General features: G+C 36.5%; 1 protein-coding gene across 2 annotated transcripts in view; it reads right to left on the bottom strand.

Annotated features, from left to right (window-relative positions):
- Window positions 1-15,501, bottom strand: part of LOC126336839 (GTPase-activating protein) — a 139,272-nt gene that overhangs the window by 50,246 nt on the left and 73,525 nt on the right. For both annotated transcript variants that reach the window (XM_050000919.1, XM_050000920.1), the window contains exon 13: window positions 10,226-10,299. In XM_050000919.1, coding sequence (XP_049856876.1) covers window positions 10,226-10,299 — 74 coding nt within the window. The remainder of the gene's footprint in view (window positions 1-10,225; window positions 10,300-15,501) is intronic.

Genomic DNA, 15,501 nt, shown 5'->3' with positions numbered 1-15,501 from the left:
CAACCTGAATAATTTCTTTTCTCTCATCATAGATTTCCTCAATTTCTTCATCATCTGCAGAGCTAGTTGGCATATAAACTTGTACATATGCACTAAAATCACAATAAAAGAAATACAATAAAACATATCAAATTTACAAAAAAATTCCTCCGTCTTTTTTGCATTTTTATTTATTTATTTTTCCTTTTTTATCTTAACACTTCATTTCAATACAATACTATGGAATACAGTAGTCACATGATACTATTATAATGTTACATGATATAATGCCACATGATAAAAACAAACCAACCATTTGGTGAAAACCACCACGTAACAAAATACAGTCATGTACAATAATATGCTATACAACATCACCTGATGCTACTGCTATGTCACATGATGCTACTGCAATGTCACCTGATGCTACTGCAATGTCACCTGATGCTACTGCAATGTCACATGATAAAAACAGACTGACTACTTATTAAGACCTACAGCATATTAAATGGTATGTGATATTGAAACAATCATATTAGGCAATCCAACTACCATAAATCATTCAGACTGGCAGCAGCGAATGACTAAAATGTCAAATCCACGTCAGAAGTGTGAGGATACAAATAGTGTAACCACATGAAGAGCCACACAGTGCGTACACTATGATGTAATATAATAAGCACATGATACTATTTTAAAAAATCCAGTGGTATCACAATGCCACATAACAAATGAAATATTTGGTGAGAACACTACCACAATAAAAAATGTACATAGACATATAATGTTAGAACATTATGAGAAGCAAAAACCACAAAAAAAGAGTGCATAAAAACCAAACAACAACCAAAACAATTTCAGTGTCAAGTCCGTATCAGAAGTTCTGGACAAAACCTACTGTAACCAATGGAGATGCCAAGGCTAAAATAACTTAACAGTGTCATACAGCAATTTAATCAATAATATAATTACAACACTGTATTACATAACATTGTGTTGAAATGAAGTGAAAATGAAAAACAGGAAAAATTAAACACACAAAAAAATCAAATGGAAAATTAGGGGAAAGAGAAAGAAATGTACTGCGAGGGTGGGGGGGTGGGGAATTATCCATTTGATTTACTTTTATTGTATTTCTTTTTTGTAATTTTAGTGCATATCTATCTCTCTGGGACCACACTACAGTGTACACATAGTTTGGAACTTGTTCTTTCAATCTGGCTTGTAGCTTCTTGATCAACACTTGTGTGTTAAACTACTGGGTGTTGTGCCTGAGCAATGGTGCTGTGCGCTTACTGCAGTTTATGTTTTCTGCTTGCTAAGATGGAATTATGGTGTGAAGTGTCTTTTTCTGGCATCTGTAAGTCAGCTATGATGAATACTTTTCTTGTTAAATAGCATGTATGACATGCAAAGTTGCCACAACAGATAGTGCGCTTAATTTTTCTGAATAATAAGTCCCATGAAAATGTAATTTGTGTTCATATTCACAGTTTTCACTTTGTTTTCATTTGTCTGCCTGCATTGTGAAGATGATCGATGGTCGAAACTGGTTGTGAATAAATATATTATACGACAGCACAGTGTGTATCACACGTGGTTTTTAATTGACATGAACCATTAAATGAACAGTATTTGACTACACAGTCCAAACAATGAAGTTGTATTTCCAAAACTGAACTTCATACTGAAGTTTGTGTCTACTAATTGACAATATTTCACACTCTTTTTTTCTCTCTTTATAAATACAAATCCGTACCTAACAAACTCATACAATGGTATCTCAATGTATTGGTATTACCTCAAGATCACAGAACTGCAAGGACAGGTTTGTAATGGCATAGGTCTAGAAGGAATTTCACACATTTTCAAAACATTTTATTATGTGGTGAGTAGGAAGTTTTGATGGATAATGATTTTTCTCAAATATGTTAGAAATATTCATTAAGAATTAACAAAGCTTTCAGATGGGTAAAATATATGAAATGAAACACAATAAGTAAGTCTGTCAATATGACATACATACCACTCTTGAATGTAAGAATAATTGTATTTTCACAATTAAAATATTGTTTTTGAGTTAATGCATCTTAAATTTGAAACATACAGCAAATCATGTTAACAGCTGAGGACAAATTTATTACTAATGAATCTACATTATGTGAACACACATGCATTGGTGCAGGTACAAACAGAAGAAAAAAAGAAAGCTGGATGAGGAGTGTAAGCAATAAATCAAGCTCTTCAAAACACACATCTGAGAAACGCACGCACGCACGCACGCACACACGCACACACACACGCACACGCACACGCACACGCACACGCACACGCACGCACACACACACACACAAAGTCAAAGTGAGAGAAGAACTGTAAACATAAATCTGAACCACCCTAAACATAAAGCTTAAAAATAGACACTATATTAAAAGGTTTTCAGAGATATAACATATGTATGACCCCTACAAGCAAGCCATCCATTGACTGTCACCACTGCAACTACTAACATCGCACAAAATTGTACTGAAGATCGACTGTGTGACAGAAGAATAACAACTTCAATGATTTATCAATTTGGATAATATTCCTACCATTTTCTGCATCCCAAAAAACTAAGCGTCAATTTTGGTGCGGTTGGTTGGGTCTTCAACTTTTTATTGCACCGCGAAATTGGATGTTTCCATTCCATACTGTGCCGTTTACTCTCCGGCTCGTAATGATGGATTCATGTTTCTTTCACCAGTAATGATCCTGTCTAAGATGTTGTCCCCTTCATTGCCACAGCGATCCAAATGTTTTTTTGCAGATGTCCAAGAGCGTTTGTTTATGCAACTGTGTGAGTTGTTTTGGGACCCATCTTGCACAAAATTTATGAAACCCAAGTCTGTTGTGGATGATTTCGCAGGCTGAACCACGACTTATTTGCAGACGATATTCCACTTCATCAACAGTTACTCATCTGTCTAAGAGTGTCATTTCACATGAACACTCAATGATTTCTTCATTTGTGGTGGTAAACAGTCGTTTGGCTCCTTCATTATCTGTAACACTTGTGTGACCGTTCCGGAATTTTTCAATCCATTCGTATACACTCCATTGTGGCAAAACACTGTTCCCGTACTGTACCAAGTCTTCGATGAATTTTGCTCCCTGATACGCCTTCTGACCACAAAAAATGGGATCACTGAACATAGCTCTTCTTTGGTGCAAATAGACAGTGGAGCAGCCAATGATTAACAGCATGGCAGTAATAACGAAACTAACCTAGCAGCTTGAAAATTGCAATGATATAACAACAAATAAACAAAGCATGCGCCATCAACATAAAATGACAGTACTACCAAAATAAACAAATATATACCTAAATTGTGGAAAATGATTGACTTACCCTCGTACATACATGTGAAAGTTTTACTTTGTAAATAAAAAAGAATATATATAATGCTTATTTCCAATACTACACTTCCTACCAAAGTTAGATTGTACCAACAAACAATTTAGCACCATTTTCCTGTTATTTTTTCTTGAAATTATAAGTGCTTGTGCTAATCAGTTTAATCTTCAACCATTTATAAAGCATCTACACAACATTTGTAAATATAACATCCACATATTTGCTATCCCCTTTAAAATGCCTCATTTTCTTCTCCTGGCTTGCTCAACTGTCTTCATGCCTATTGATCCTACCGTTATCTAGACTGCTTTTTCTGCTCATCATCATCATCATCATCATCTTTCCAACACTATTTCTCCTGGCCCTAAGTATGCAATTAATTTATCTCAATTTATTTCTCTGAATTTGCAGCTCTGGTTAGGCAGTTACAGCCATACACTAGTGCTCAACATTATACCTCACGCCAATTCAATTGCTCCACCTCATGCAAAATTAGTACTGGTTTTTGTGTCACTTTCTGTACAGCTCTTAATGAAAAAACCTTCAAGAGATTGATAAGAAATCAAGTAAACTAACTGCCAAATCATAGCAAGTTCTGATGAGTTTATTATTTTAATCACAGATATTGCATTAGGTCACCTGTTATGACAAAACACACATTTTATGAGCAAATATAAATGCAGACAACAGTACAAGGAATTTGTAAACCTTTTTCACTTTTTTTTTTAAAGTGAACAATCCGAGATGGAATATATACTTATTTTTATTTTTTTTATCTTAAGAAACAACTGCAATTAATGCCTTGGTATAAATTTTAAGAAAAATTTGGTTATAGTACATTAGGATGTCTTTTTACAGAGACAGTTCTCATGAACTGTAGGACACAACAGTGTAGATATTCATAAATGTTGCATACTGTTATGATTTTGAAAGTAAGCAATCTCATAAAACACAGTGTTTGTATTGTTCTGCTAACACAGCAGCACTCAGTCTGAAAGCAGGCAAAGAAATTTTCATTGTCAATATTTCACAAAGAAGAATGGAAAACTGTGGTTTCGAGATTATGATCACCATACTTTGCATCAAAAGCTATTGTTACATCCCAAACTTCTTATAGTGTCTTGTACAGCTGAGGGCATGCGACACTACTACTACTACTGTTGTTGTTCTTTTTATTGTTATGGTTTGGATGAAATATTATACCAGGTGGCCCCCATGAGCTTATCCAAGAAGAGTAGGCTGCCGGCTGGTATCAGGTTTCACTCTTTCTATTCTCTATTATCATCACCACCATCAACATCCGAAAAACAACACTTAAACAGTACACTCACAACAAGCACTGGTGACAACAGTCATATTTTGTTAAGGACATTGCTGCCAAGCACAATCATAAAAAAGCAATTCCAATTTCGTAACTGAAATTATCACTCTCATTCTACCACATAGCAATGCCACATGACTAACCTCTTTTCTTGAAACTTATTACTATGTGTATGTACTTACAGATCACAACCATATATATCCCAAAACTCTTCACCCACTAGAAATGCACAGGTTCTTACACATTAAACTGCTTCATATTAAACCTTATTTATATCATTTGCACCCACATCCATTAGTCTTTCAGACACAAAAGTATTTACTATATCAATCACTAATTAAGATCTTTGTAACATGCAAAGCACAATTTCTTTACTGACCAACTGTAATTACAAGGCTGGATTTTAATACCGCCAAGAAAAATTTCCCATTAATTACATGAGAACAAAATGTTTAAACCACTTACCTCCTCCTATACATCCAAATAAAGGAGCAAAAAGAACACACAGACAGAAAATTAATACTTTTTATACTATTACAGGGATAACTGTTCATCAAACATCAATGAAGTGTATTTATTAGAAAGATATTTCCTATTCAGAGTAGGTTTGAAAATCCTTTGCAAATTTTTCACGTTTGTCCAAAACTTACAACTCACTTGCAATGGGTCAGCTGACAGTAACTATCAAGTGCTATTGTTGCCAAAACTCAACCATTATTTCATTATAAATGGAAGCTTTCAAATTGAAAATTGATATATACACAAATCAGAAAAATTGTTTTACCAGATATAAAGCACCCCAGTTTAAAAACACACAAGATGACACACAACAAAAAATAAAATAAGAATTGTCATGCAATGCATTTAGCAACCAGTTGTTAAAATGATCAACAGAAAGTCTGATGCTCTGAAGCACAATTACAGGCAAGCCAGTTGACTAAAGGCTCTTCGCACTCGAAAGACCTATCAGTGATGTGCTGTTGAAGATAGTGGTTTTTGTTTGTAAAAAAATTAATCTGTTTGTGGATGTTTGCAATGATTAAATTTTCTAAGTAATATGGCCATGGTGTGGCAAAGGAAGTAGAATCATTGGTATTCTGAGACTATACAGTGCTTAGTTAATCAGGAAGGACATGTTCCACAAACACATCACATATTCAATGAGGAAGAACAATAATAATTAGTATTGTGGGAAGGGCCAGTTTAAGTCCCAGGTAACACCAGCGGCCGCTTGGGGGTGCCAAGCAGAGAGGGGCCCCAGAGGCACCACAACTGCAAGGTTTCTATATAGAATGTCTCACAACTAGCAGCAGCTGCTTCGGACGCTAAGCTGAGAGGGGCACTAGGAGAACCCAAGTACAAGGTTTGTCTGCAATGCGTATAACAATCAGCAGCGAAAACAGACTAGAGTGAAAGTGTAAGAGGGAAAGAAAGTTGTGTGTGTGGGGGTGGTGGTAGGGGGATGGGGGGTGGGGGACATTAGGTACATCGTTCGAATGGATAAATGTTCTTGGACTGGCCCTGACTGTTAGGATTCCTGTTTTAAGTTAGAAGGTGCACAAATTTACTTTCAAAAAAACAACCTGCTTTGATGACTAGGAGCAGGTTGTTATTTATATTCCTGCTTGGGATCAATATGGCATGGCAGTTTGTTCCTTCAATACAGTTTTTCTGCATTGTTAACATGACAACTGACATGGCCTTCAGGATTGCACATCACTGGCTTACAGTACCATAATTAATGAGCCTACTGCATACTTTCTACATCGTGAGATGAAGTGGAAATGTTCCTACCGTGTCACAACACGACGGTATTTTGAGCACAGCACTGGGGCTTCTGTTAACAGCTGCTGCTTTGGTTTTAGAAGATGAAATTGTCAATATTATGGCGTCAAACTATCAGAATAATATAGTGATTGGTGTAGGAGTTCATGGTATTGTTAGAGAAGAATTGTTGAATTAGAAATTAAGTTTAGCATAATGATAAACTAAGAATTTGTCCTCGTGAGTATGGAGAACACACAAACAAATCATATTAGTCACAATGTAATACTGAATTTTGTTGAGGAAAAGAATCCACCAAATTACAACATTTTTTTTCTCTTATCTATATTTGCACAAATGTTTTGGAAAGTTATCTTCATCCTCCAAAACCAGTCTGCACTTAAAGGCCAGGGGAAAAAAATGTTTGCAGCTATTTGGTGAATTCTCTCTCTCTCTCTCTCTCTCTCTCTCTCTCTCTCTCTCTCTCTCTCCTCCCTCCCTCTGCAAAATGAACATCACAGTTGCAGGCCCAACCATGGCATGGCAGGGAACTGCATCAAGGTAACATTTAACTGTTCTCTGTCTCAAAAATTAAAACTGCACAAAGCAAGCCTCTAAATTTCAAAAAAAAAAAAAAAAAATATGTTAATACGATGATTTATTCTAAGTTAATCATAAAAATCAGACATAACAAATTAAGAACTACAGTCACAATGATAAGACAGAGTGACAGCATGGAAACTGGAAATAGCAAAGGTCACCAGTCTGTCTTGATGACGAACCATCCATCGCATCAGGGAAAGTCATTCAGTAATGGGAGTATGTGACAAAATGTTTTAAAAAATTTCAACAGGTATTAGACTAGGGAGAGTATAAGGAGAAAATTTTCCAAATGGCTGTATTTTTGGATAGCACACGCATTTTTTTTTTTTTTTTTTTAAAGCTGTATGTTTAACTTTTCAATGAGAATGTGCTTCAACCATAGGACGTGTTTCTGGAAGCTATGAAAAATACCCTTCCACAACTGTCATAACATCTTCAGTGTATTCTAAATTTTTTTCAGCCACAAATTTTTTTATACAAGGTGATTCCATGACAATGTTACAAATTTTCAGATGTGGTGGAAAACTTTGAATGTATCAATTTGAGGTAAAGGACCCAGGTCCAGAAACTATTGAATCTAAAGTTATATGGGAAAAATGTACTGATGCTTCTGACAGTGGAATACACTTATTAATACTGTTGTTGCTAAAACTGCAAGGTAGTGATTTTTGGAGGTGGTGTTATGGACCAAAACAAGAAAAAAAAGTTCAGTAAATATATTCTCTAAAATGCATATCTTAAGAACTTTGAGCATTACTTACTCTTCACTATTGCGAAACACACCTCTTCAACTGACAAGCGCTCTTATGGTATACATTTTATAGCCCATATTTAGTGGATTTTTTTTTCTTGTTTTGGTCTGTACTATCACTTCTGAAAGTTGTCTACCCTACAATCCTACTAATAACAATACCAGTACATGTATTCCATTGTCAGAGATATCTGAAATATTTTCAGTTACAACTTTTGATTCTGTTGTTTCCAGACCAGAGATCCTTACCTCAAATTGATACATTTACCCTTCACCATCATCCATCGAAGTTTGTAATCCTGTATGCGGGTGTACAAGGACGTGAAAAGGTGCCTAATTTGCTGAATATTGTGTATGTTTCAAAAATTTGTACTGAAATTTCCTTTGTTTTCCCACTGACAGCATTTTAATGTGCATGTGTATTGGTCAGATGAAAAATAAAATTTTAATTTCTTTGCAAATTCAGCCTACATCTCTGCTTTCCCCCTTGTGGCAGCCAACTGATGCCGAAGAGTTACACAGTATTTGCCAGATTTCATTTTACACTGGTAAAGTAATCAATTAGAAACATTTTGTGAAGCACCGGTCACAACTTTATGATAGGTGAAACTGACTTAGCATTCTTTTGGTGCAGGGTCACTGTATTCCAGTATCTAGTGGCACGCCCATGTCTGATCTATCATCACATATTGATCCACAAAATCAGTTGTATTCTATTTAAATGGTCAAAATACTGCAGAAAAATTAGTTTTACTATCTACCAGTTTTTAACAATACAGTACCCCTCAGTGTACCATAATTGTTCTTCTGATGTGCTAGCAGTATAATCTATTTTGTACACTCGTCACTGCCAACAGTCCAGTATCACACTGTACACATCCCTGTTTTCATTTCTGACTGCAGTTTTGCTATGTCCTTCACTTGGGTCACCTTTAGGTAAAACACGAGTATGTTTAAATCCACCACCAATTACTTAACCATTGGAAATGAAAGAGAAAACTTCTTGCAAAACTCTGAACTTTGGATCAATTTTGTTTGGCTGTAAACCATACAACGAGCAGAATGTATGATGGCATACTATTCCAGTTTATACATTCAGCGGAGGGGCAGGAGAAGGAACACACATTCACAAAATGTTAATCTCTAACCTTCTTTCCTCCGTTTTGAACTAAACATCCAATCAGTTTAGAAAGCTGTATACACTAAGACATTTTGTGATCAAGTTAACACATGAATTGTATCACCACACAACTTGTATCAACATAGTCAGAACAAAATTTTACTGAAATCAATGATATGTACATCAGGCTAAGAACTTGTTACCTGGCCCTCTTCGATATGACCTTCAACTAAAACTGCACCATCACCTCTACCTCCCGTGTATCCAAGAAAATTCTGATGATGTGTGTGCAGATATATAGCCAGATTTCAAACCTGCACAATAAGTTGACTGCTCAGAACATCGTGTATCCATTGCTTGTACAATCATATTGTATATCAGATACTGGCATGATGCAGTACTATTTTTGAAAAGGAGATTATACAGCACTTTGGATGTAATGCAGGCCAATATCCATCGAGTAGAAGACCTCGCCTACTAAAACCATTACAGTTCGATGTTTGACTGCATAGTGCACAAATAACACTCTCTGGATGTGCTAAATGTTAACTTCACACACTGAAGTAAATTGAATATTTATTGGTCTCCAAGCAATGGGTGATTCTATCGCTTCATTTCTCTATGTTGTTCACCACCACCACCACCACCACCACCACCACCACCACGACCACCACCACCACGACCACCACCACCACGACCACCACTTGCTGCAGCTTCTCCTCTGACACAAATTAATTTACATCAATAGCTATATAATTAATTTCTATGCACTTTCTTGAGTGCAAGAGAGTAGGGGAGGGGAAGAAAACAGAATGAGATTTAAACTGCTGGCTCTACGCTACAATATTATTCTGTAAATTACAAAAACTTTCACTCATTCTGAAAAGAAAAATTATCTAAGGCTTTGTGGCTTTCCCACAATCACAGTGACAATTGAAAAACCATGTGTAAAGCATTCATTATGTGCTAAAAACTACGTCACAGCAAAACCATTACACTGAATATTCAAATTGTCACTTTCCATCCTAAAATAAGATTTTTCGGTGTTTATTTTTTAAGTTAGTTAAAAACATAACTTTCCTGAATGACTTTTCCTGATAGAATGCTAACTGTTTAATATAACTTACTTGAATGAATACCACAACTTCTATAACAAATTGAAATCATTCCTAATGAATGATAAACCAATAATAATGTCACAAGGCAATAGAAAATGGCTTGTTTATTTGATGTGTTTATTAGGAATGGACTCAATTTTTCTTTTTAATGAAACTAAGTTCTGTTACTCACCCTTCCTTGAGAACAACAGGAGAGTCTAAACTTCTATGACCTGGGTTGGACGAAGCTGAGATTATTTCCAAGAACTGTTAAGGAAAAATAAATAAATAAATAAAAAAGTTAGGCTTTTAAAAAATGAAAAACATGCATTTCTGGAAAAATCTTAACTAATATTGTTATTGTTTTCTTAGAATTACCTTCACTAAATAGTTGGTTTCGCATATGGGCTGGCAAAGACAGAAATTAAGTACACTGAAGCAGTTGGATAATGTATGAGCTACAAATATCAATATATCTTTCACAGCTCACAAACTGAAAACATTTACCCTGATGAAAGGAGGAAGATAGTTGTAAGGGAGACAGCCATTTCTAGTGTGGGTCATTGCAGGACAGTGGGTAGAGATGTAAGAGGACGGTTATGTTATTTAACCCAGTTGCCAAGAAACATTGAAAACAATTACACAATGTCAATTAAGATCACAGGAGATAGGCAATTGGATTGAGGATTTTCCAACAATTAAATTATTTTACTTCCAATGTTGGGTTATCAGAAAATAAAATAAAACAGGGCATCCTTCAGGAAAATATTACAATATTGTTGCTGTTCACAGCATATATTAACAATAAATAAAATAAAATTATCAGCTCTCTCAGGTTGTTCACACATAAGATTGTCCTCCATGACACCTCTTAAAAATATGGGAAAAATTGTTAATTATTAATGCCTCGGTGTTTTCATTTGCAGTTAGCTCTAAAACAGATAAATATGATCTTGAATACCGCCTTCTTGTACCATCTGTCTTCTGACTGATTTGATGTGGCCATCAAAAATTCCTCTCCTATGCCAACCTCTTCATCTCAAATTAGCACTCGGTACTGAGGGAATTAGATTAGGAAATGAGATACTTAAAGTAGTAAAGGAGTTTTGCTATTTGGGGAGCAAAATAAATGATGATGATGATCGAAGTAGAGAGGATATAAAATGTAGACTGGCAATGGCAAGGAAAGCGTTTCTGAAGAAGAAAAATTTGTTAACATCGAGTACAGATTTAAATGTCAGTATTTGTATGTAGTGTAGCCATGTATGGAAGTGAAACGTGGACGATAAATAGTTTAGACAAGAAGAGAATAGAAGCTTTCGAAATGTGGTACTACAGAAAAATGTTGAAGATTAGATGGGTAGATCACATAACTAATGAGGAGGTATTGAATAGAATTGGGGAGAAGAGGAGCTTGTGGCACAACTTGACTAGAAGAAGGGATCGGCTGGTAGGACATGTTCCGAGACATCAAGGGATCACCAATTTAGTATTGGAGGGCAGCGTGGAGGGTAAAAATCGTAGAGGGAGACCAAGAGATGAATACACTAAGCAGATTCAGAAGGATGTAGGCTGCAGTAGGTACTGGGAGATGAAGAAGCTTGCACAGGATAGAGTAGCATGGAGGGCTGCATCAAACCAGTTTCAGGACTGAAGAAGAAGAAGAAGAAGAAGAAGAAGAAGAAGAAGAAGACGACGACGACGACGACGACGACGACGACGACAACAACTCTTTATTTGATGGATATATTCTAATATCTGTCTTCCTTTACAGTTTTTACCCTCAACAGCTCCCTATAGTATCATGGAAGTTATTCACCAATGTCCTATCATCATGTCCCTCCTTCTTGTCACTGTTTTCCATATGTTCCTTTCTTTGCCAATTCTGTGGAGACCCTCCTCATGCCTTATTTTATCAGTCAACGTAATTTTCAGCATTCTTCTGTATAACCATATTTCAAATGCTTTGATTCTCTTCTTTTCTGCTTTTCCCACTGTCCATCATTCACTATCCTAAAATACTGTGCTCCAAATGCACGTTCTCAGAAATTTCTTCCTCAGATTAAGGCTGATGTCTGATACTAACAGATTTTTATTGCTCAGGAATGCCCTCTTTGCCTGTGCTAATATGCTTTTTATGTCCTCCATGCTTTGTCCATCATGGGTTATTTTGCTTCCAATGTAACAGAAGTCCTCAAACTTGTCTACTTCATGATCATCAATTTTAATGTTAAGCTTCTCACTATTTTCATTTCTGTTACTTCTCATTGCTTCCATCTTTCTTCAGTTTACACTAAATCCATGTTCTGTGCTCATTATAATGTTCATTGCATTCAACATAAACTGTAATTTTTACTTCTCCTTCACTGAGGATACCACTGTCATCAGCGAATCTTATTGATAACCTCACTCCTCACCCTTTCTTTCACTTCCAGCATTGATTCTTTCATGTATAGACTGAACAGTAGGGGTGAAAGACTTCATCTCTGTCTCTCACCTTTTTTAATCCGGCACTTCTTTCGTGGCCTTACATTATTATTGTTCCTTCTGAATGGTTGCGGGGAACGCTAACCAAAAACTGCTTTTTATTGGCAGGGCACTTAGAAAATGTAATAGACCTACTAAGGAGACTGCCTACACTACACTTGTCCATCCTCTTTTAGAATCCTGCTGTGCGGCGTGGAATTCTTACCAGATAGGACTGATGGAGTACATCGAAAAAGTTCAAAGAAAGGCAGCACATTTTGTATTATCGCGCGAAATATGGGAGAGAGTGTCACAGAAATGATACAGGATTTGGGTTAGACAAAGAAAAAGAAAAAAAGGCGTTTTTCATTGTGATGGAATCTTCTCACAAAATTCCAATCACCAAATTTCTCCACTGAATGCGTAAATATTTTGTTGACACCGCACTGACCTACATAGGGAAGAACGATCACCACGATAAAATAAGCGAAATCAGAGCTCATACGGAAAGATATAGGTGTTCATTCTTTCTGCACGCTATACGATATTAGAATAATAGATAATAGTGAAGGTGGTTCGATGAACCCTCTGGCAGGCATTTAAATGTGATTTGCAGAGTATCCATGTAGATGTAGATGGTTAGTAATGTACATGATTTCTGTTAAAACTGAATGTGGGAAAGAAAATGCTGTTACGTGGAAACACGCACTTCGTTTTAATAGAAAATGGGTTACAATAAGAATACTACTATGGAATCTGAATCGTTTGAAACTTTGTAATCCTACCTATTTGCACATTAAAACTATGCTAAATACTGTCACTGAACCCTGCTATATTCACAGATACAGCAGCAGGAGAGGTCTATCATAGCCCATATAGCAAAGATCAGTGACTTCAATTTCCAAGTAAGGTTTCGTTGAGAACACAGATAAAGATGAGCAAGTGAACTTTAATGTTTTCTTGTGCAGTCCCTTGGCACAACAAAGGAATGCAGGATGAGCATGACTTCTGATGACAGCAATCTGACTGTGATCAGATTACAGTGCCCAACATATGAGATACTTCATTCCCAAGGTGAGGCAAGCATTGGGCTTTTATGCACCACTGTGTCAAGTGTGTACTCTATGTCTTTGTATTGGGGAAAACATCGTGTCAGGTGGAGGAGGAGATTAGTGTTTAATGTCCAGCCAACAACGATGTCATTAGAGACAGATCACAAGCTTAAATCAGGGAAGGATGGAGAACGAAAGCAGCCATGCCCTTTTCGAAGGAAGCATCCCAGCATTTGCCTTAATGATTTAGGGAAATCACAGTATCTTGGCTCAGAGAAGAGGGGCATGCCATTGAGAGAATGGGTGTGCCATAACACTGGTGCTCATGTCAGACAAGAAAAGAAGATTCATTCTATATGTCAGATTCAAACAGAACTGTTGTTAGTACTGTTAGATTGAGTTTATGTTAACATCAGATCATATGTATGAACATTAATTGTAAATATGGTATTCCTTTGTATCATCAATGTAACTGAAGCCATACTGTAATATAACTTATCAGATGGTACTTGATGCTTGATAAAATGTATCGAACACAAGACATTGTTATGAAATTTAAATCTAAGTATTATATTTAGAACACTAGGACAATCTCATATGCGCAGTGAGCTCCTGGCTGCTATATGCCTTAAATTTACCATGTTAAATGAACAGACTCATTTGAAAGATTTGCAAATTCTGGGCACTTTTTTCACACACTGCATCACATATCAGTTCTCTGTGGGAGAGTCTAAAATATTTCTTGTGCACTGAAACAAATCTTTTCTGCTGTGAACTTCATTAGCACATGCACACTCCATCACTTCCAGGCTATTCTATTAGATATTTTCTCACTGAAAACAGAGCTGGTTACAGCTGTCTGATCCTACCTGGCTCTCAAAGTTGTAATTTTTGGTTGACATCACACCCCATACAAATGAACTGAACTTGAAACATTAGCGAAATTATAACCTTACCTGTGACATGGCGTATAAGTGGGGAAAAGAAGAAACAAGTTTTTCATGGATTTTCCAGTTAAAAATACACTTTTTCACGATTGCAAATATACTTTTTCCCAGGGGAAAATTAACTTATTCTTGCGTGAAAGTAAATTTTTTTTCTGTGGTAAGTAACAATATACTTTCCCTTAAAGCTGTAAAACTCATCAATCCTTTGAGCAGTGGATGTTTTATACACCGGCACGGAGCTTCCCAGCAATTTAGGAACCACAACCCAGTAAAAAACAATATGTTTTGTTCAAATGTTTCAAGTGGCTCTGAGCACTATGGGACTTAACTGCTGAGGTCATCAGCCCCCTAGAACTTAGAACTACGTAAACCTAACTAACCTAAGGACATCACACACATCCATGCCCGAGGCAGGATTCTAACCTGTGATCGTAGTGGTCGCACGGTTCCAGACTGAAGCGCCTACAACCGCTCGGCCACTCCGGTCGGCAACATGTTTTGTAAAAATTTTTGATGCGCAGCAAAGATTTACACTCCATATTTTTGTATCACAGAAGTATGAACGCCAATTCCACCAAATATAGCACTGAAATCTAGATTACAACATGCTTTTGTCTGCCAATTGTTTTTCATGTTATGCAATCTCACTAGCCAATGACAACAAATATTCAGAGTATAGGCACAAGTGATCTAGTCAGCCAATAGCAGCATCATGGTTATGTTGTGCAGACACACAAAAGTTAATGACTGATTAATTGAGAGTGGTAATGGGACCAAATGGCACGGTCACCAGTCCTGCGATTCTGAAGTTAGTTACAGAAGAAAGAGGGTCTACTAAAAGTGGATGGGTCCAGTCAGGTGAGCCAATCATAAAATAACAAACATTAAAGACACACAGCCAAAGGCATAAAAGGTGACATGAAATCAAAAAACTGGAAAAAGGGGCGGTCATGGGGTCACAGACTGAGAAAATTGGAAAAGAGGTCCCAACTACAACCAACCTG

The sequence above is a fragment of the Schistocerca gregaria genome, chromosome 2 (assembly GCF_023897955.1).
Source record: "Schistocerca gregaria isolate iqSchGreg1 chromosome 2, iqSchGreg1.2, whole genome shotgun sequence".
NCBI classification, from domain to species: domain Eukaryota; kingdom Metazoa; phylum Arthropoda; class Insecta; order Orthoptera; family Acrididae; genus Schistocerca; species Schistocerca gregaria.
Note: the sequence above shows the minus strand (reverse complement) of the source record. Positions and strands in the feature narration are given on the sequence as shown.